This window comes from Rhinoraja longicauda, chromosome 21, assembly GCF_053455715.1.
Source record: "Rhinoraja longicauda isolate Sanriku21f chromosome 21, sRhiLon1.1, whole genome shotgun sequence".
Lineage (NCBI taxonomy): Eukaryota > Metazoa > Chordata > Chondrichthyes > Rajiformes > Arhynchobatidae > Rhinoraja > Rhinoraja longicauda.
The window spans coordinates 3,950,976-3,974,880 of NC_135973.1; the positions used below are offsets into that span (position 1 = coordinate 3,950,976).

The window sequence follows — 23,905 nt, forward strand, 5'->3', positions numbered from 1 at the left end:
ATTTAAAACATTAAAGGTTTAAGGCCCTGACAGTAATGGCATTAGGTCATGAACTTCCACTATTTGTACAGTGATTGTGGTTGCTGGGCGTCAGTCATGCCAGCCCAGGGGGTTCCTTTGAGTAGTGTACCATTGCAAATCATCTTTGGTTGCTGCATTGGTGACCTTGCTTCCATCATAAGGTCAGAAGTGGGTTATTTGCTAAGGATTGCACAATATTTTATTTCCATTCACAACTTTCCAGCAAATGCAGTTCATGCAGCAAAACCTAGACAACAGTCAGGTACCAAATGACTTTCTCCAACAAGCGAGAGTCTACCCACCTATCCTTAATCCTCAGTGGGATGACCATGGGAGGAGTTGGCTGCGCCTAACGGCTGCGGCTCTCTGGCAGTCTGTTGTCTTTTTTTCTTTTTTTTTGTTTGTGTCGGTGTTGGGATGGTTTTTGTTTCTGTTTTTGGCTGTGTATGTGTGGTGGGGGTGTGTGGTGGGGGTGTGGTGGGGGTGTGGGGTGGGGTGGGGGGGTGGGGTGGGGGGGGGGGGGTGGGGCGGGGGGAAACCTTTATTTTATTAGGTCTCTTCCCCGGGGCGCGGCTCGGCTGCGGGCCTTAACATTGCCGGCGCAGCTCGGCTGCGGGACGTTTCAGTGCCCGGTGCGGCTCGGCTGCGGGCCTTAACATTGCCGGCGCAGCTCGGCCGCGGGACGTTTCAGTGCCCGGTGCGGCTCGGCCGCTGGACTTAACATCGCCCGGTGCGGCCGCGGGACGTTTCAGTGCCCGGTGCGGCTCGGCCGCGGGATGTTTCAGTGCCCGGTGCGGCTTGGCCGCTGGACTTAACATCGCCCGGTGTGGCCGCGGGACGTTTCAGTGCCCGGTGTGGCCGCGGGACGTTTCAGTGCCCGGTGCGGCTCGGCCGCGGGACGTTTCAATGCCCGGTGCGGCTTGGCCGCTGGACTTAACATCGCCCGGTGTGGCCGCGGGACGTTTCAGTGCCCGGTGCGGCTTGGCCGCTGGACTTAACATCGTCAGCGCTGTTCGGCCGCGGGACGTTTCAGTGCCCGGTGCGGCTCGGCCGTTGGACTTAACATCGCCCGGTGTGGCCGCGGGACGTTTCGGTGCCCGGGGCGGCTCGGCCGGGGGGCCTTCCATCCCCTTGCGGGGGCTGTGCGTGTCGTTTGCCTCGGTAGGGGTCGAGCTGCCTGTCCGTGGGTGCGGGGGGAAGAGAGGGGAAGTTTTGTTGCCTCCATCACAGTGAGGGGGTGTTTGGAGTCACTGTGATGGATGTTTGTGTTGGGGTCGGGTGTCCTGTGTTCTTTTCTTTTTGCTGTATTTTGTGTGACTGCTGAAATTTCGCTCGGTGTTGTGCCGAGTGACAATAAAGTGTTGTTATGTTATGTTATGTTATGTTATCTCTCACCACCTTGGAGGATCACCATTGACCAGAAGCTCAACAGGTCCAGTCACATAAACATTGTGGTTATAAAATCAGATAAGCTAAGTATTTGCAGTGAGTGACTCATCACTTAACACCCCGAAGACTTTGCACCATCTACGAAGCACTACTCGGGAGTGTGAGGCAATATTCTCTATGTTGACCTCGCCACTAATCAGCGGACCACTTGCTTAATTCCAACCACCACTTTAAACATTCATTCTCTCCGCTGATGCCCTCAATGGTATCAAGAGAGTTCCTGCAGTCCTCATCCAGGCGCACAGAGAACATTTCATCATGCGGCTGCAGTGGGTACATGGCACAAAATTAACTGCAATCACTTGGCTAGGCTACTCCAATAGCACCACCAAAACTCACAACATCTACCACAAAGGACTTTGGACGCACAGGAACGCCACCACTTGCAAGTTCCCCCCCAAATTGTCCAATGTGTCCTTTCTTGGAGATATATGACTTTTCCCACCTGAATTCATTTCCACTTACACGTGATTTTATTTTTAAAACTTAAATTGACATGTGGTTCCATGATAACTTAGCCTTGGTGCAGCTAACACAGGCTGCCTCAGGCCATGTCAATCTTAAATACAAAAGTGATCTCCTCGTTGCATATTTAAAGAATCTAAAACCTTTCAGAGGTGCAAGCACTTTTATTTTGTCCTGAACTAATCTGCTGGATTGTCCATTTCAGGCTAAAGGTGCACGCGGATACATCCCACTCACCTCTGTGCTTAGTAGCTAACCTCTTCAGCAGTCAAAATGTGTAATTCAGATGAAAATACAGGCCTGTAGCTGCAAATAAAAGTTGTTTTATCGACAATTTTGTAGTCCGAATCTTTAATTCTATTCAATCAACTCTATCAAATGTACAAAATTAATACTATTTACAGTGCTCTACAAGATGAACAATGAGTTCTAATAAATATTAGCAAATGGCATCCTTGTAAGAGTCGTACTGCTTTACTGGACCTGGTGAGTCAAGTGAATGCTGATTTTATTATACTGCGGCATCTCTTGTGATGCTGCTAAAAAAAATTGGAAAGAAAAACTAATCAAGTACATAAATAAATCTGTTTCCCTCAGCCTTCTCAGTTATATCTATGCAGTCTACTCCACATAAATCTACTCTCAGGGCTATGCAATCCGGCCTTTGAACATTAGCTCTCTCGTAAATTAAGTAGAAGGGATTTGGGATTCAAGGCCCAGGATTTCTGAAGAAATAGTCTGACAGAGTTGCACATGAGTCTCTTTTGGAATGAAATCCGCATCACTATCAGAAAACTTGCTCTGCATCTACCCAGGCAGAGTATGCAGATTATAGGATCAGACAACATCCTCACTATAGTACTGAGAACTTGTGCCACCAAATAAGCCACAGCTCCAGCCGTGCTATTCCAGGACAGTCATAACACTGGCAAGTACACAACTGGAAAATTGCCGAGAGAATTCCTGTCTACAAAAAGCAGGACAAATTCAATCCAGGTTATGTCTGCGCAATTAGTCAAATGACAGAAGATGCCGTTGACATGCCATTGCCGCTGTCAAGCATCGTTTGTTTACTAGTAATTTGCTTGTTGGTGCCCAGTTTCAGATTCATTTGGATTTCCCAGTTCCAGACCTCACAGTGGCATTGGTCCAGGTATGGATCAAAGAGCTGAATACCTGTGGTGAGGTGGGTGTGAAAGAACTTGCCGTCAGGTGTGGTGTCCAGGAACAGGTCATCTGGCAGCACGGCTAAATGACTTCAGTGGCTAGAGTCATAGCTCAGGGAAAAAAATGTAGTTGTTGGAGATCAATTATTATAGAGACTTCCCTTCAGGAGTTCCCTCAACCCAACCTTCTTCAGTTGTGTCAGCATTGACCTTCCTTCCAGTATAAGTAAGAGCCTGCTTTGATCAACAATTCTTTTGACTTTGACATTAGTCTGAAGAAGGATCCCGACCTGAAGCATCGCCCATCTTTTTTCTCCAGAGATGCTGCCTGACCCACTGAGCTACTCCAGCACTGTGTGTTTATCTCCCATCCCTCCCAACTCTTCCGAATTTGGCAGAAAGTTTCCGCTTTCTTATTTCAGTTCCGCCATTCCGATTTTGCCTCATATTTTTCCGCAAAACAGTCGGTAATTGCAATTTGTCAATTCAGCCGCTAGAGGTCGCTAGGGGTTCCGCGAGAAATCCCCCGCACCCTGGAAGTCTCCCCAAAAATGTGGCACCTAGGCTGGGCAAGGCAGCCAATCTCGACCTCATCGGGACTTCCATGGCCAATTTGTCAATTTGACCGCTAGGGGTTCCGCGAGAAATCCCCCGTGCCCTGGAAGTCTCCCCGAAAATGTAGCACCTAAGCTGGGCAAGGCAGCCAATCTCGACCTCATCGGGACTTCCATGGCCGATTTGTGGGTTGAATTTGCAACCTGCGGCGGGGCTCTGGAACTCCAGCCCAGCTGGAACCAGCACATCTATCCCCATAGCCATCTTCCTTGACTGGCTGGATAAACGAGCAAAGCTTTGCTGGATAAACGAGCAAAGAACCAAGAGTGCCAGAAAATCAGTGGTGCAACTGTAATGAGTAAATATTACATTTAAGTGCAAGATTATATAACTATATTAATTAATTAAGACGGGGTTAAAATATAAAACACAGCAGAAAAGCCAATTACTACCTTTTTGGGCTGATTATCAATTAATGTGCTTAGTCGAGTCGCATATATCAACTCTTTCGTCATAACTTAGTCATACATTTTATGACCATTGTTCTTTTATTCAATACCAAAAGAATTGGATTTGTGTAAGGAAAAAGCAAAATAGAAAAAACAAAACAAACAATTTTTTCTTTGTGTTGCAAAAAGTATCTCTGTTCAATAACCTTTCTATAAATAACAGAATATACTCATGATGCATGTAGTCCAAGAACTACAGACTGTTGGAAATAATAGTCGTTTTTCACACATGAATGCAGCGCAAAGCGTATGCGCATTTGCCGTGCATACTTCTTTTTTGCTGAAAAGTTGCATTATGCACCATATTATGAATTTTGATGTAAAATTCTGAATTTTGGACATCAAAATTATGAAATTGTAAAATCAAATGTTGGGTGGTCTGATCTTCAGTATGTTATAATGAGTTTGCTTCCAATCACGGGACAAGCTGCAGATTATAATTGTATTGTGGGGAGCCAGTTGTGACCATGAGGCAGCTTGCTGGCTGCTGTGCAATACTTGGCTATGAATGTGGATCAGATGCAGATTGATGGCATAGTGACCAGGAGCTGGTTGCTGGTAGAAGTTAGAGGTTGAGAGTTGTGAGATCTATTATGATTGAGAGCAGAGGGCGTTGAGACCCTTCATGTTGTTGTGAGACTAGAGTTGCATAGTGCCTCGACCTGGCAAAGATGGCAAATGTTCTTCCTTCCTTGCTTGCTGCCTGTCTTTCGAGTAAAGCCATAAGCTGCCTCCCTCTCTCCTTTGCCCACTCCCTCACCACTACCTACTGACCCCTTTCCTCATATTGTTCATTATTTAGATGGCTGTTAAACATTGATGCCATTATCCTTGCTTCTATATTCTTATAAAATAAATGAATGTATTTTTAAAACTGATTATAAATGTTTGATCAATAGATTTTAAGGTGTGAATATAACATTATGTTTTTCCTTGGCTGAGACTGCTTTGGAAATGTAGTCGCCATTGCATTTAAAGTTGAAGCTTTCGTGTTTATTGCCGCTGTATTTCTGTACTTTGTGTCCAGTGGAAAGGTTTGCTGTTAATTGTACCTATAAATTGTGACTCTACCTTCAGTCACGATGACAAACACACAAATAATGTCAAGCAGCTCAATTTCCATGCTAATGTTAACCTAGTAATTCTAAGGCGGCTATGTACTGTGCATGCTGATGTTTGTTTGATGTGCAAGGCTCCGAGCTTATGCCATCTACAATTGGACCTAAAACAGAAGAATTCATACATCTTGTAAAGATCACACTCGACATCAACAGGCACGCTTTTTACTTATTGAGAAAATTGGAACCATTTATGCAGAGAATTTTTTTAAACTTAATTTATCCCAGTGGAAGATTCAGTTTAAGAAATGTTCTGCACTTTTGTCAATGTGTTGCTGCAGTTCAGTTGTCTAATGGAGAGTCTGATTGTACGCTGTACAACCCTAACTATATACCTGCACGAAAGATACAAAATTCTGGAGTAACTCAGCAAGTTAGGCAGCAGGGGATACTGCCTATCCGCTGAGTTACTCCAGCATTTTGAGTCTTTCTTTGGTAAACCAGAGTCTGAAGTTCCTTGTTTCTAAATACCTCTCGGAACTTTGGTTTAGAAATACAGAGTGGAAACAGGCCCTTCGGCCCACCAAGTCCACGCCGACCAGCGATCCCCACACGTTAACACTATCCTACACACTAAGGACAATTTACAATTATACCAAGCCAATTAACCTACAAACCTGTATGTCTTTGGAGTGTGGGAGGAAACCGGGGAAAACCCACGCAGGTCACGGGGAGAACGTACAAACTCTGTACAATCAAGCACCGGTAGTCCGGATTGAGCCCGGGTATCTGGCGCTGTAAGGCAGCAACTCTACCGCTGCACCACAATGCTGCCCCACTGGGCGCATGTAACATGCACAAACCCATGCAAAGGTTGTGGGTGTATGTTCTTCTTCAGGCATGAATGCTGCCAGTTGGGTTCTCTTGACGGTTGGCTGTTCTCATGTCTATGTAAGATTAATGTATGCAATGATTATAACAAAATCTTAACTGCCAATGACAGAATGCTGTGCTGTTGAAGATCTAGTCTTTTGGGTGAGAGCTAAAACCACAGTGTATTTTGTCTATTCAGCTGTTCCTCTTGTCATGCTCTTCACCAACCAAAGACTGCTCCAATACATTGAAGGCAATGGTCAACTTCATCACCAATTTCACCAAGAAGTAGCTCCTGAAAAATGGGAAGTAGTTTTCCAGCAATTTGTCACTTCATTGACAGAAGAGAGTGTGGTGCACCATGGACAGGTTGATCTTGTGCTTGTTGAGTGGGTAAAATTCATTCATAACATTTGCCAACCTGAAAATGGATTTTTAGTCCCATTCTGTCTTCTATCCTTGGACCAGTAGAATAATATATTGCCCTCACTCCCATGTGGCCTTACTTCATTCCAATCTGCTGGCATTATTCCAGAATAGAGAGAATGTTGGAAAATTTCATTCATACATCTGCTATCTCTCAGCCACCTCTTTGAGAAGAAGAGGAAATAATTTGTTTGGCTTTTGCTCAATAATTTCTCCAGTAACTATGGAACTTAGTGGACAAATGTCCAGTGGGTCCTGGATTAGTAAAACATGATGTGCATCGATTGGCAGTCCTGTGACAACTTGATCTATTTTCCTCTGCAGTTCTCCGAAAGGAGTGTTACACATAGACTGACCATGTAGCCCGCAGTTCTGTTCTTAGCGAGGAATGGCTTCGTCACCCTGGGAAATGTTGGCATGGTCGTTACTCTGGGTGAAGACAGTTTTCAGTCACATAACATTGAGAATAAAGTATTTTTCCATTGAACCTCCTGGTTCAGCAATTTAATCTGTAAACAGCTGCTGTATGATGGTTTCCACATTGATGTCTTGGGAAGAATAATAGCATTTTAGGAGCTTGGAAAAAGTCTGGTTGTTTTTAGGTTCCGATTTGTTGGGTAGTTCTCTTGCCCCATTTGTTATTTGGTTTACCTATCATTTTCTGATGTCTAATTGTACCTGAACAAACATTCCTCGTGGGGTCTTGAATCTGAGTTGAAAGTTTCCCCTATTTTTAGTTTGCAATCTATATTTCACTTCAGATTTTTCATTCCTGGGCTTATATTGATTTTCTTGTATAGATTTATAAAAACTCACTGTAAAAAAAGATTAAATGGAATATCTGATTCAAATAAAACCTCTGATTGCCAAAGATTTTCTTGACAGTTCTCAATCTGTCTTTACTACACTGTACACTTCGACATCCTGAAAATTTAGTATCAATGGCTTGGCTGTAGTCAATATTTTGCAATCAGACCAACAGAAGATTAAACTAGCTGTAGTTTAAATTTTTTATTATAATATATATAATATGGATGACAGTCCGTTATAAAAGTAAAATGTTATCAAATAGGCATGAATTGATGTGCTGAAGAGGACAGAATGATTTTAGAGCACTAACTTTAAAGCAAAGACCATTAGAGACATAGTTGTATAAATAAGATTACATAAGATCGATGTATATGCTGGCAGATATGGATCATATTGTGTATGAATAAAAGGAGTCTTACACTCTATCTAGCTTTCCTTCCATTGAAATCCAAGGTGCTTATCTTAGTACTTGATGAATAATTCTGCAATGTTTTCATGCTCCCCTAGAAATTCAATGGAATGCATTTTTTAATGTCATGTACGGAAATCCCAGTGTGAATTAATGAACATGTAAGCGTCGTTTTGTGTTACTGGAGATTTGACCAAACATTCCCATAATGATGATGGCATTCTCGATTCAACCTTTCCTGTTACATCCAATGCCAATAGTCTGAGGAAGGGTTTCAACCCGAAATGTCACCCATTCCTGCTCTCCAGAGATGCTGCCTGTGCCACTGAGTTACTCCAGCATTTTGTGTCTATCTTCGCCAATAATTAATATTTGAACGTTATATTTTTTGTTCATGAGCTCATATGAGATCAAATTTACTGTGTTGAACAATAAGTACAGGAATGGGTGAAATGTGCACAGCTGAAGAGAGATTCACAGCTTGTGGGGGGTCCTTTGAAGGCAATAATTGATTGAAAAACATTTTAACTGTTAAAGTTGATCCCAAATGATATCAAATTCATTTTGGAGGTGGTGCTTTGCATAGATCAAAAAGATGCTGGGAGGTTCAGATTTGCTTTCCCTTTAATAGGAACAAGAGTTCAATTTGGATCATGTTTGAAAAATAGTAGGAACAGATCAAACTATGATTCTGAATTCCAAGGAATCCAACATAAGGATCTCTAATTCTAAAATTGGTTTTAGAACTGGTTTATTCATAGAAGACAGAGGGGAAATGATGGGAGGGTATTATTCTGGCTGGAAGTCTGTGACCAGTGGTGTTCTCCAGGGATCAGTGCTGGGACCTCTGTCATTTGTGATGTATATAAATGACTTGGACAAAAATGTAGATGGGTTGGTGAGTTATTTTGCAGACAATACAAAAAATGGAGGGAGGTGGGGTGGTAGAAGCTTTTAGACCCTATTCATAATGCAAGGAATGGAGGGATATGGACCATATAATAATAATAATAATAATAATACATTTTATTTATATAGCGCTTTTCATATACTCAAAGACGCTTTACAGAGATTTTGAGAACATAGGGAAATGAATAAATAGATAAATAAGTAAATAAATAAATGAACAGAGAAAGGAGACAGAAGGTGAGGTGACCTTCAGTGGTTGAAGGCAGTACTGAACAGGTGAGACTTCAGCGATGTTTTGAATGTGGTGAGTGTGGGGGAGTCTCTAACGGTTTGGGGTAGTGAGTTCCATAGGGTGGGAGCAGCGATGGAGAAAGCCCTGTCCCCCCAGGATCTGAGTTTAGTCCGGATGTGGGGGGATAGGAGATTGGCAGCGGCAGAGCGGAGGGTGCAGGTGGGAGTGTGCCTGTGGAGGAGATCGGTCAGGTAGGATGGGGCCAGGTTATGGAGGGCTTTGTAGGTTATGAGGAGGATTTTGTACTGGATTCTCTGGGGGATGGGGAGCCAGTGGAGTTTATAAAGGACGGGGGTGATATGGTTACGGATCGAGGTGTGTGTGAGTAGACGGGCAGCGGAGTTTTGAATGTATTGAAGTTTATTGATGATTTTTGAGGGTGCGCCATAGAGGAGGCTGTTGCAGTAGTCCAGACGGGAGGTGATGAAGGCGTGGATGAGGGTTTCTGCAGCTGTGGAGGAGAGGGATGGACGGAGACGGGCAATGTTTTTGAGGTGGAAGAAGGCTGTCTTTGTGATGTGTTTGATGTGTTTGTCGAAGGAGAGGGTTTGATCAAGGATGATTCCAAGATTCCGGATGTGAGGTGAGGTGGATACTGGGAGACCATCAATGTTGAGGATGAAGTTTTGGGTAGATTTGGTGAGCGTTTTTGGACCAATGATGATGATTTCAGATTTGTTGCAATTGAGTTTGAGGAAGTTTGATTGAAGCCAAGATTTTATTTCAGTAATGCAGTTTGTCAGTGTAGAGTGTGTGATGGGGGAGATTGACTTGGTGGAGATGAGGAGCTGGATATCATCGGCGAAGCAGTGGAAGTTGAGACCATGACGGCGGATTAATTGACCAAGGGGGAACAGGTAGAGGATGAAGAGGAGGGGGCCAAGGACTGAGCCTTGGGGGACACCTTGGGGGAGGGGAGCGGTGGGGGATTTACAATTGTTAATGGAGATGAACTGGTGTCTGTCAGAGAGTTAAGATTTGAACCAGGATAGGGCTGTGCCGGTGATGTTAAGGGAGGTTTCAAGTCGGGTGAGGAGAATGGAGTGATTTATGGTGTCAAAGGCGGCGCTGAGGTCAAGTAGGATGAGGATGTTGAGGTTGCCAGCGTCGGAGGAGAGGAGAATGTCGTTTGTGATTTTGAGGAGCGCAGTTTCAGTACAGTGGTTTGAGCGGAATCCGGATTGGAAAGTTTCATACAGGTTATTGGTAGAGAGGTGGTATTTGAGTTGGGAAGCTACAGCACGTATGCAGGCAGAAGTGATCAGTTTAATTTGGCATCATGTTTGGCACAGACAAGGTGAGCTATAAGACCTGTTCCTGTGCTCTTCTATGTTCTAAATTCTAGAGAGATGGTCCAAAAAGTATTCAAGGTGGTGCCTTGAGCTTGGATGGCGAGTATGCTCCAATTTATTTGGAACATGGTTCCTGCCATGTTTTAATTCAGATATAAACAAAACTACAATTGGATCAGTTGGGAGCTTGATTATAGCTCGCAACTAAACATAGCACAAAAAGTAAGGAAATTTGTGTTTGGTAGATTATTTCTTTGTTGTAACAATGCTTCTTGGCAATAAATCTTATACCGTTGGAAAGCCTGTTTATTTCCCTTTTAAATGGTGCCACATTTGTAAGGAACATGCATTTGTGGGATGAGCAGCAGAGCTGAGTATATGGGTTGCGCCCATGAAAAATTTGCCAAATCTTCTCTGCCAATGCCAAACAGCTTATTCTGCTGTTGCTATTGACTCTTGTTTTGAGCTTCTGGTACCCCCAGGTGCTGACAATCAGGTGCCTGATTGGCACCTGATTTGCAGCATCTGTGAGCATGGGCCCTGCTACAGTGGTCAGTAGGTGTCTGCTCCAAGAATCGGCATGCCACGTTTGACTGATCTGGGTAGGGCCCGAGCGATAGGGCAACTTCAAGCTGGTATTCCGCAAAACCAAGTTGCGGCATTATTTGGAGTAAGCCCTAGTACCATCTCCAAAGTGAAGGCCAAGTTCCATATAACGGGGGATGTCAGAGACAGGCCATGAAGTGGGCGTCCCAAGAAGATGACACCCGAAGAAGACCATTTCCTCACCCTGTCAGCACTTAGGAACCGTAGGCTGTCTTCTACAGATTTGCAGTCAAGGTTTGCAGGACGATATGGCCGACGGCTCTCTGCCCAGACAATTCGGAACAGACTGCACGCAGCCGATCTCCGGTCTCATAGGGCTGCCAGGAGGCCTGCCATGACTGCCCTTCACCGTCAGGCCCGTTTGCACTGGTGTCGGCAACACATGCACTGGAACCTGAACATGTGGAGGAACGTTATGTTCAGCGATGAGTCCAGATTCTGCCTACGGCAGTTGGATCATAGGGTCAAAGTGTGGAGAAGACGCGGAGAACGCTATGCTGATTGCTGCACTGATAGAGTAACATCTTTTGGTGGAGGCAGTGTGATGGTGTGGGGCGGCATCTCCCTCACTGGAAAAACAAGGCTTGTCATCATTGGAGGCAATCTCAATGCAGAGAGATATCGAGATGAGATTCTGCAACCAGTGGCAATCCCATATCTCCACAGTCTGGGACCGAACTCTATCCTCCAAGATGACAATGCTCGCCCCCACAGAGCAGGGTTTCTCAGAGACTACCTCCAGAATTTGGGAGTGGAGAGGATGGAATGGCCTGCCAGCAGTCCTGACCTCAACCCCATTGAACACTTGTGGGATCAGCTTGGGCGTGCTGTTCGTGCCAGAGTGACCAACACAACCACGTTGGCTGACTTGCGACAAATGCTGGTTGAAGAATGGGATGCCATCCCACAACAGTGTGTGACCAGGTTGGTGACCAGCATGAGGAGGAGGTGCCAGGCTGTGTATGGTTCTTCCACAAGCTACTGAGGCTCCTGTTTATTAAATGAATAAATTGTTAAATTGCCAATATGTCTTGTTTCTTCAGACTTCAATCATCCAATCCACCAAACAACACCGAACAAGAGTCAATGGCAGAATAAGCTGTTTGGCATTGGCAGAGAAGATTTGGCAGATTTTTCATGGGCGCAACCCACATACTCAGCTCTGCTGCTCATCCCACAAATGCATGTTCCTTACAAATGTGGCACCATTTAAAAGGGAAATAAACAGGCTTTCCAACGGTATAAGATTTATTGCCAAGAAGCATTGTTACAACAAAGAAATAATCTACCAAACACAAATTTCCTTACTTTTTGTGCTATGTTTATATACCTGTAGGAACTGGATGGATGTAACACACACAAACCCATGCAAAGTTTGTGTGGGATGTGGCCTTATGTTCTTCAGACATGAATGCTGCCAGCTAAGTCCTCTTGACAGCTGGCAGCTCTCATGTCTGTGCAAGATTGATACATGCACTGATTACAACATAATCTAAACTGCCACTCCAATGATGGAATGCTGCGTTGGTGAAGATCCTGTCTGTTGGGTGAGAATTGAAACCGTAGAGTCATCCATCTATTTTGCAGGGGTCTCTTGCCATGTTCCAAACAAAACAGTATTCACCTGTGGTTCTGACGATCGTCACCTGCAGTCGGAAAACAAAGTTAGATTCAAGTGTATTGCAATGGTGCAGCATTGTTACATTTTTCTTCACAACAATGAAAGTCAAGAAGTTTTTCTTTTCTAACTGGTGTTTGAGGGAGTTTTCAACATTCAGTCATTCCCAGCATTATTTCCTCCCAGCTAATGGAACTGTGTTTGAAAATTCAAAAAATAATTAAGATCGGCAGGATAATAATGCTCAGGTAGAGCAAAGATAAAAATACCAACCAAAGTGCAGAATATAAGTGTTACAGCATTATACCACTGAGTTCCTCCAGCACTTTGTGTTTTGCATATCTTCAGCGATTATTTGGTTAAAAGGGAGAGGAAGTTCAGATGGAGTTGTTTTCTGGGAAAAGGCAGAGAAAAAAAAAGATCAATCCAAGGGAATTTTAATTGACTTATCTTTTAGAAATCATTTCATCTTTTAAAAATTGCTAACGCTAATATTTTTATATTTTTCAACAGTGCAATAACACTTGACCATCATCTGGTACTGCTTTCGGTGGCTGGAGCCAACGCAGGAAGATATTATGTACAAGCAGTCAATGAAAAGAATGGGGAAAACAAGACAAGTGCATTTATCTTCCTGACAATTTCAAGTAAGTGTAAAAATAATAAGTGGCTTGCACTTTTATTTATCAATAGTAGAAATTGTCTGGGGTGACAAGAAGAGGTGAGGTATGTTGGGTGAGGCAGGTTCTGTGGAGGGGAATGGGCAAAAGACGTTAGAGGTCGGGTCCCTTCTGCAGGCTAATGGGTCCCGACCTGAAACGTCATCTGTCCATTCCCTCCACTGATGCTACCTAATCCTTTGTGTTTTGCTTAAGATCCAGCATCTGCAGTTTCTTGTATCTCCAGGTGATTTCTGCTTGTGTAAAAGTGGCTATTGGCTTAGGTTTTGACCATAATCCATCATAGCAAAGTTAATTTACAAGATTTTTAAAACAGTGATTAAAACTTCCTTTGGTTTTAAGGGAAGTAGATCAAACTGAGGTGCCAGATACAGTTTTAGGAAACCATTGGGACAATGGAGTATAGTCATGTCAATATTGAACTGCAGGTTTCCAGATTTTGGAAAATACAATGTGTGAAGGTAGGTGTAAAGGGCTGAACATTTGAAGTAAGTGCCGATAACGCAATGCTTTAAAGGCACACTGTAATAAAGTGTGTTTATGTTCTTAACACCAGAGTGTGAGAGTGATCAGCAAGTATGCAATGTATACCGTTTTTCTTTTTAATTGCTGACTGAACACTGCATACTTATTGGCTTGTATTTTAGCCTGGAGGCAAGTTGTGTGTGGGAATGTTGTTGTGAGCTCAGGAAACTCCTAAGAACAGAGTTCCCAGGTGCCTGGGAAAATTTAATTGCAGAACCTCTTGAAGTGACTGGTAGCCTGAGGGCAGGAGGGCTTCGGTGTGGAATGATTGCTTCAGAAAGCATTCAGGAAGAGGTAGGAGTCAGTAAGGTTGTGGCTCATGGTAGGATTGGATGTGAACCAAACCCCTGGTAGGTAGTCCCAAGTGTTGTAGGAAGTTTGGAGTGTTTGGGATAGGACCAGGGACAGGAATAGGGAGACAGGATATGTCCTGCAGTGAGTGCCCAATGAGTAAGGAGGATCATGAAATGTTGGGAAGTATGCTGATTGGGGAAACGTACAGTGGTTTCAAAATCTGATTGGTATCGATTTATTGTTGTCGTGTTTTGATTTATTATTGTACTTATACCGAGCTACAATGAAAAACTGCTGCCTATTCAATCATATTGTACTATACGTGAGTATAATCAGATACAACTGGTAGTGCAAAGAGAACAATGCCAGAGTGCAGAATATCAGTGCTACAACATTACAGTTACATTACAGTTACAAAGAAAAAAGGTGCCTGAAGAAGGGTCCCAATCGAAGCGACACCAGTCCATTCCCTTCACAGATGCTGCCTGACCTGCTGAGTTCCTCCAGCATTTTTTTGTATTTTGCTTACCTTCAGCGAATATTTAGTTAAAAGGGAGAGCAAATTCAGATGGAGTTTCTTTTCTCATCCTTTTCCGAGAAAACAAAAGATTAATCCCAGGGAATCTTAAATGGTGTATCTTTTAAAAATTATATTATCCAATGTTTTGCTAGGCATAGAGGTGGGACTGTATTGCAACTGGACTGCTTTAATAATTTTACCAATGGCCATCACAGCTGCATAGTTTCTAAAGATGTAGTTAGATTAGTTTTTATTCCCTGTTCATCAAGTGTTGATGCATTTTTAAGCCTCAACGCAACTCACTGAACTGATTGGAGCGATGGTGAACAGATGAAAATGATGGTTAGGGAAGGGCAAGTTCGTACATTGAGTCCATGAGAGTCTTCTTACAATCAAATATCATGACCCCGTAATTGCCTCCATCGACCAGCAGTCATGTAATCCTTCTTGAGAAAAGCAAAAAGCTTTGAAAAAAAAGCTTCCGATCATTTCAGTGAAAATAATATAATGTGTGATATTTCCCCTTTGACCTCAAAGGCATTATAATGAGGTCTAGTAGTTCTCAACTTCATTTCACTCAATATCAGTCAATATCTGCGGCTGAAAGAAACTCACTCCTTTCCCTTTTGAAGACTGAATTCATGCTATGTGAGTTGGCAATTTGAACCACTGCAAAAAGTAAACATTCCTGGCTGCCATCGAAACTATAATTCAATGCTAATTCAATTTATTTGCTTTGTCCTTTCTTCTCTGCGAATGGACAAATTGCTTGATTGGTTGACGTCAGGCTTACAAAATGTGAGCAATCATGGCATGCATCTATGTGTTAAACGGTTTCAAATTTGAATTCTAAGACAGGCAAACTGGATCTTGCACCGCAATCTGGTTTATTTTGGGAATCTAGTCAATTTGTTTAAATTAATTGCTCTCATTAAAATCACCATGCACAATTCTATCGACATTCAATCATTAAGAATGGCATATGTATTTAGATTAAATATGTGCCCTACTTTCACAATCACATTGCTCTTTGATGAAAATTATAATGCTTAAATAGGTTTGCAGTTGGCATCAGTGTGATTGTTAATCTCATTTCTATCTTATTCTACCTATATGACTTGTATGGGCTACTTTAGTTTAGTTTATTATTGCCACGTGTACTGAGGTACAGTGAAAAGCTTTTGTTGTGTGGTCTCCAGTCAAAAAAAAGACTGGATAGTCTTTAGATTAATATATTCCTTTATTCGTCCCACACCGGCGAAATTTACAGTGTTACAGCAGCAAAGTGGATAGCAAGAGATCATTCATTATAAATAAAAGATACATAAATTGTCATCAGTTTTCTGTGTGTTCTTAGCTGTTATTGTTGACTCGTCTGCAGGGAGCAGTGCTGGTTGTGCAGTCTCACAGCAGCGGGAAGGAAGGACCTCCTATATCTCTCCTTCACGCACTTGGGGTGAGGAGTCTGTCACTGAAGGAGCTACTCAGTGCAGTGACAGTGTCCTGCATGGGGTGGGAGTCGTTGTCTAGCAGCAATGTTAGCTTTGCCATCATCCTCCTCTCTCCCACCACCTGCACTGGGTCGAGGGGGCAACCCAGGACTGGCCTTCCTGACCAGCTTGTCGAGTTTCTTCCCTTCCGCCGCTGAGATGCTGCTGCTCCAGCAGACCACTCCATAGAAAGTGGCCGATGCAACCACTGTTTTGTAGAAGGTCCTTAGGAGTGCCCCCTGCACTCCAAAGGACCTGAGTCTCCTTAGCAGATAAAGTCTGCTCTGGCCCTTTCTGCATAGCACATCGGTGTTTTCAGTCCAGTCCAGTTTATTGTTGAGGTAGACACCCAGGTACTTATAAGAATCCACCCTCTCGATGTCCATTCCCTGGATGTTCACCGGTGTCGGGGGGACCTGGCTGTGCCTGCGGAAATTTACCACCATCTCCCTGGTTTTCCCCGCGTTGATCTGGAGGCAGTTCCGCTGGCACCAGTCCACAAACTCCTTGATCAGTTCTCTGTACGCCCTGTCCTCGTCGCCCATGATGAGGCCGACAATGGCAGAGTCGTCAGAGAACTTCTGTAGATAGGAGTCTGCAGAGCTGTGCCTGAAGTCCGCAGTGTACAGGGTGAACAAGAATGGAGCTAGCAGTGTTCTCTGCGGAACCCCAGTGCTGCAGACCACCCTGTCCGAGACCAGGTCCTTTCAATCAAGCCGTCGACAATGAACAGATAAAGGATAAAGGGGACATTATTTTGTGCAAGATAAAGTACGATTAAAGATCGTTCAAAGGTCTCCAATGAGGGAGATGGGAGGTCAGGATCGCACTCTAGCTGGTGAGAGCATGGTTCAGTTGCCTGATAACAGTTAGGAAGAAATTGTTCCTGAATCTGAAGGTGTCCGTTTTCAAACTTCTGTACCTCTTGCCTAATGGGAGAGACTGGTCCTTGATTATGGTGGTGGCCTTGCCAAGGCAGCGTGAAATATTGATGGAGTCAATGGAAGGGAAGTTGGTGTGAGTGATGGTCAGGGCTACGTCCACAACTGCAATTTCTTGCCGTCTTGGATGGAGCTGTTACCAAACCATACTGTGATGCATCCTGATAAAATGCTTTCTCAGGCGCACCTGTAGAAGTTGCTGAGGATTGTTGGGGACATACTGAACTTCCTAAGCCTTTCAGGAAGTAGAGACATTGTGTGCTCGCGGCCGCGGGACTGAACAGCGCCCGGTGCGGCTCGGCCACGGGGCCTTCCATCGCCCGGTGCGGCGCGGCCGCGGGACACCATTCTGCTTTAGTTAAACATTTTGTTCAAGATGGCCGCGCCGTTGTGTTTGGCTGCCTGCCACTGTATGTTTCTTTTTTTTTTTTCCTAATCAGATGTGCAGCACTTTGGTCAACGTGGGTTGTTTTTAAATGTGCTATACTAATAAAATTGACTTGACTTGACTTGACTTTCTTAGCCATAGCTTCAATGTGGCTGGTCTAGGAGAAAATGTGGTGAATATTTATTCCTAAAATCTTGAACTTTTCAACCATTTCTGCTTCAGTGCCATCAATGTATATTGCGGTGTTTATACTGCCTCACTTTCTGAAGTCGCTAATGTTGTGATTTTTCCTCTGTAAAAATCACAACATTAATCCATTAGCTTTTAAAATACTAAAATTGAAAATGTGCTAGAATACATTTTAAGCAGTTTTTGTTACCTTAGTTTTTTTCTTTGATAATTGATATTGTATTTTTCTTGCTGGACAACTAGTCCAGGGTATTACAACTGGACCAATGGGTACCACACCTCAATAACTTTGAAGGATGCAATTAGATTAATTTTCTTTCCTCCCATTTTCGTCTTGGGCACAATGCATTGAGGTGTTTTAAAGCCCCAGCATGACTTACTAAACTGCTGTAAGTCAACGTTTTTGTAAATTGCAGTCTTCCTCTCATTTCTTATTGATTTCCTTGTTATCTTTGGGAGAACTGAATAGTAACCAATAAAATAGTTACCATTTCAAAGAAAAATGCATTATTTCTTTCTTGGAAGAGATATGAAATGTTCAGTTCCCAGTTTAGTTGATGGGCTGTTCTAATAAATTAAAATGTGGACATGTAGAGGTCTGAATGTTTTTAAAATATTCATCTATAAACCATTCAGTTATTAATTTTACATTGCTTAATTCATCTGACAAGTTGTGAATTTAGTATTTTTGGCTGAGCTATTATTCTCAATATGCTACGGAGCCCTACATTGTCACTATCAAGTGTTAACTTCCAAAATGCTTGGCTTTAAAAAACAGAAAGAAGTTGCAGTTATGACTGTGCGATGTTTAATTTGGGATATTTGCAGTTGAATTTAGAATGGGCTAACTTAATATTTAAGTCATTGGAAAGAAATACTTTGGATTTGACTGCTGCTGATTATGGATATATTCTGCAAAATGATTGCTGCAAGGGAAAGACAGTAAATTTTTTACTAATGCACTATTCAATAAAATAAGCAGATGCTGAGATGGAACGTCTGTCTGGAAACATATTGTTATATGAATATTTTATAATATTTTGTAACGTGTAGCAAGGAATAGGGATCAAAGGGGAGCTCTCGGGAGATCTGGTGCTAATTATCAGAGACCTGATGAGTAAACTGATAGCTACTTTGCTGTGCAGATTATTAATGATTTGAAGAAAATCGTTTGAATTTGGATGACTGCAGATTAGTCAATCAGAATGGCAGTGATAGAAATAGATCCTGGATGCTTGCAGTTAATGAACGTAATGCACGTGACTGTACACTTTACCCCATTGACTTCAAACATATCAAATTTCTGAAGCAGAGTATGTCACACAGTTGCAGCTATATACATACAATTAAGGCAGATTCGAGAATGGCATGTAAGAGGTTTTTAGTTAGGCACATGGAAATGCAAAGAATAGAGGGATATGGATCATGTACAGGCAGATGGGATCAGTTTAACTTTGCATCATGTTCAGTACAAACATTGTGGGACAAAGGGGCCAATCTTGTGCTGTTCTATCTTCTATCTAAGTTGTAATGTGACTGTTGCAGCAGCCGTTGTTGAAATGGCAGTGTACCTACAGCTACCCTGATTAAATATGAGAGACTTCATTAACCTAGTGTCTTTTACAAATTTTGGAGATCTTACATTTCTTTCCAGATACTGAAGTGCATTTTGAAATATGCTGTTCTGTTCGACATTCATAGATTCATAAGATTAACTTCTTATACTGTACCAGGGTCAAACATAAGGCAGAGAGAGAGAGGGAGATTTTTGATTAATACAGGTGTCAGAGGTTATGAGGAGGAGGCAGGAGAATGGGGTTAGGAGGGAGAGATAGATCAGCCATGATTGAATGGAGGAGTAGACTTGATGGGCTGAATGGCCTAATTCTACTCCCATTCTTTATGACCTTATGAACATTAAGTGCTGGAGGAACTCAGCAATCACGCAGCATTAGGAGAGAGAATGTACAGGCTATGTATCAAGCTTGGACCCTTCTTCAGACTGTTTCCGAAATGTCCCGATCTGAAGCATCAACTGTCCATTCCCTCTTTAGCTGCTGCCTGGCCTGCTGAGTTCCTCCGGCACTTTGTTTTGCTCAAGATTCCAGCATCTGCAGTTCCTTGTACCTCAACTTATACCAGGGTCATTAGCTCGTGGCACTTCCTTTCTCCTATTCTGCACCACTCGAAATTTCTAATCAGTTTTTTCACAGTTCTCTCGATACATTTTGTCATTCTAGCACTCCAGTCCAGAGAGTGTCAATTGGTTTCAACTTCATGCTTTGCTAAAAACAGCAAGATTTCGTTACACCTGAAAAAACAAATTGCAGTGCCATTTAACCATGACTCTGGAAGGTTGGTTTTGAATGTCTAGCTCTTTCCACTCCAGTAATAAAGCAGAAAGTGAAAGGGCAAGTCAAACAGCTTCTGTGGAGAGAGATTAATGTCTCAGATTAATGACCTTTGTTTAGAACAGGATAAAGTTAGGAAGCAAGCATACTTAAGTTGCAGAGAAGGGGAAGGGGTGGAGAAAGCAGAGGGAATGAGATTTATCTTTGTAAAATATATTGCTGGAAATTCCCAGCATGTCAAGTAGCATTTCTGAAAGGAATAAAGCGGAATTGTCTTTACATGTTCATGACTGTTCAAAGGAATTGTCTAGCTTCGATACAAACCAAAAAGGCTTGATAACTTAAAATTGTTGAATTCATGATTTAGTCCTAAAGACAGTTCTTCAAACTTACGTTGCCTTTCACAAGTTTGTGATACTAAAGTTCTTCACAGTGCACAAAGAGGACATATGGAGGTCTAAGTGGGAGTGTGATGGAGAAACAAAGATTCAGGAAACTGTAAGCTCAGGGTTATCCTTGTAGATTGAACTGTGTTCTACAACACAAAAATAGAGGTTATAGATACATATAGATACAGTAGGCCATTCAGCTTTTTGAGCCAGCACCGCCATTCAGTTTGATCATGGCTGATCAGTGATCATCCGCAATCAGTACCCACTTCCTGCCTTCTCCCCATACCCCTTGATTCCGCATGAGCGCCAAATCCATGACACCAAATTGAAGGGGTCAAAACCATGTGACCCACTGCTTCAGTGAGGAGGGCTTAGATCCTTGAATGGTGCAAAGGGAAGTGGTGCAAGGGCAGGCATTGCATCTGTGGGTTGAACCCGTAGCCTGTGAGAAGGGGAGTGATGTAAGAGTAAGGGGAAGTCACATTTCCTTTGGAATTCCAAAAGGAGAGAGGAAAGAAATGTTGGTCAGGTGCAGTATTGCCTTGACAGTGGGCAAAATTAGAGGGGATGACCATTCAATGTGTTGGCACATGGGATGGAAAGTGAGGACCGGGGGATCTTTGTCCTTGTTCTGGGTGGGAGGACTGGAGGTTGAGTAGAGAAAGACAGGTTATGATCCGGTCAACTATGGCCGTGGATAAAAATTGCTATTGGTAAACGTGTTTCCAAGATTTAATTTACTTTCGAGAAAAATTCAATGCTCCAATAATTTTCCTCTGAAAGACTGAGGTTTGAAATCTCTCCATTTCTAAGGACAATATTTGTATTGCTTGCCTACTGAAACCAGCCCGTGTCTGCCAGGTAGTTTTCTGAATGTAAAACAAGATATTTCAAGGCCACATTTATAGAATAACTTCCACGTGAAACAGTTATGTTTAATTTAAAAGTCTGAAGAAGGGTCTCGACCCGAAACATCACCCATTCCTTCTCTCCAAAGATGCTGCCTATCCCGCTAAGTTACTCCAGCATTTTACTTATGTCTGCTTATGTTTAATTTAAAACATCCAATCTGTTTCATTCTTAGTGTGTGGTGAATTTGAGAGCAGTGTTGGTGAAACAAAGACCTTTATTGTATTCGATTTACTTGGCAAAATCATGTAATTGATTTCATTACAGCTCATAGTTCGCCAACCTTGCAAAACCCAATAAACTAAACTCAACTCAACTCCTCCCTGAGATGCACTTCCCACTGCTTTGACCGTTACCAGTTATATGTTTCCAATCAACGTATTTTCACCACAGTCCTCCAATCCTTCTGCACCTCCACTCCATGCCATGATGGTCTGGGAACTCTTCATTCCCTCCTTGAATGAAAGGCTTGACCAGATCTTCTCCATCTACAGTCTCCTTTGGCTGAATTTGAACGACTTCTCCAACAATTCAAAGTTACAGCTTTGGGAACTGACATGATCTCAAGCTCTGTCTGTCCCTGGCTTTGTTGGAAAGAGGAGCTGTCTTTGTTTCAGTCCTGTTCAAGCCCTCTCCCTCAATACTTTTTTTTCTCATCTTTCTCCAATTTAACATAATTGAGGATTTTAGTTTATGCCATTCATTACCTTCCACCAAAAACCAACTTTCCAAGTATCACTATGCACCATCTTGTAATGTGAGGGTTATGCTATGTGGCAGTGCAGCTGTTTGAAAACATTCAGCACTGCTTCATGTTTACCACTGAGGCTACAAAAGTGCAAGGGTCTGAGATAATGTTGTGAAATGTACCCTCAAGCCCCTAGCCCTCTTTACAGATTCAGTTTGGGATCTTGCAGTATGTAAATTTAACCAAAAGAGCTGTACCCAAGCTGTCAGTTAACCAATTAAAGTGGTTACCAGATTGCCAATTAATAATGCAGATCTATTGCTCAAATAATCATTAGCATTCAACTATTAATCAGAATGGATGTGCAGAATGGCAAGTTCTAGAAGCAGATTTGGATTGTTATAGGCAACTTTTCATTGCAATCTATGATCAGTGGAGAGGTTCAGGTTCAAAGACGAGCACAAACATTAAGGCTGACATTGCAGATCATTACTGTGCAGGAGTCGCAGGGTTAGAGGTACTCAAAGGTAAGATATCATGTGACAATATTTTGTAGCAAAGCAGGGGAATTATCCCAATCAGCTCAATCAGCAATAGGTTTTCTCAAAAAAAAGAGAGCACATTATCAGAATGTGTATGGAACTTGCTTTACACAAATCCAGTAGCATTTATTCAGCAACACTCTTGGACATTGTGGAGGGCATTATTGAAGCCCGAGTTTCTCTATGTTTTACGATAGAAAGTATAAAATCAATGAAAATAAAGGACCGTGGAGTTATCCTTTTAGAACAATGCTGATGTTTCTGGTATTGGTGTTGGTTTATTGTTGTCATGTGTGTTGTGAAGATACAGTGAAAAGAGCCTTTGTTTGCGTCCTATCCAATTACGTCTCTTTATACTGGACGTGATTGCAATCAAGCCACACACAACACAACAGGTAGTGCAATGAGAAAAATACCAGAGCACAGAATATAGTTTGATTCCCAGAAATATCCATGCAAATATTACAGACATTGCAATGACGGCCTAAGTATCTGATATTTCCACCGATGAACAGTATGTCTTATGAAAGATCATTCATATCATTACAAAATATTTTGTATTCCAACGCTGACAGTCTGTCACCTTTCTCGAAATGTTAGAAATATATTTGTATATTATCAAAGCAATTAATCTTCCTTTTTGTGCCACCCAGTAACAGAACATTGAGAAATGATACGCATTTTTCAAAAATAGGAATTTTCTGGATAGAGTGCAGAATGCTAATCTTGTCATAATTAAAAGTGACAAGATGAAGAATTGGTGTTCCAGTCATATGAAAGTTTAGAAAAATAGACAATACTCATTTAAATTGCTGGTCAGCTACAAAAGACTGGATGCATGCAATAAATTCTCCCCAAAATCCTGAAGCATTAATGTCTTCATTGTTTATGAATGAACAAAAATATATGTGAGATGATTAATCTGCAGTGAAAAATGCGCTCTGCACTTTTACCCATGAACAAGTTAATTGAGAAACTGCAAGTTTCTTTTAATGTGGGATTAACTTTTAATTATTTACCTGGGTGTTTCTCATTGCAGATTTGACTCCCATTTGAGTAAGTGGTCCTGTTGGATGGAACACTTGCTTTTTGTCCCTAGGCATCTGTCACTTTATTTCTCCATTCCATTCTCACTCTGACCCCTCTTATGTTGGTCTTCAATAAAACTATGTGTAAGCTGTAGCTAGGCATATTTCAGATCTACAGCATGGAAAGATTGATACTGTTTCTCAGGGCCAAAGATCGGGTGAAAGCGATGCGCATAACTGGCTCAGGAGTGGGAACTGTTGGAGATTGGGTGCTTCCATCAACAACCTTGGTTATCGTTGGATCAAAGGGGCAGGGGGAGAGTGATAGGAATGGGACAGCCAGATGGAACCTTAGGAGACTTTGTGGATTGATTGACTGGAAAGGCAAGTAGATCACATGATTGAGTCCATGCATTGAGTTGGGGGGAGAGGTTGGGAGGATTACGGTGACGCAGCGGTAGAGTTGCTGCCTTACAGCGCCAGAGATCCGGGTTCAATCCTGACTGCGGA

The 23,905-nt window shown here is 42.6% G+C and overlaps 1 protein-coding gene across 2 annotated transcripts in view; it reads left to right on the plus strand.

Annotated features, from left to right (window-relative positions):
• sdk1a (sidekick cell adhesion molecule 1a) overlaps positions 1 to 23,905 on the plus strand; it is a 505,919-nt gene that overhangs the window by 233,376 nt on the left and 248,638 nt on the right. For both annotated transcript variants that reach the window (XM_078417620.1, XM_078417621.1), the window contains one exon: positions 12,972 to 13,105. In XM_078417620.1, the coding sequence (XP_078273746.1) occupies positions 12,972 to 13,105 (134 nt within the window). The remainder of the gene's footprint in view (positions 1 to 12,971; positions 13,106 to 23,905) is intronic.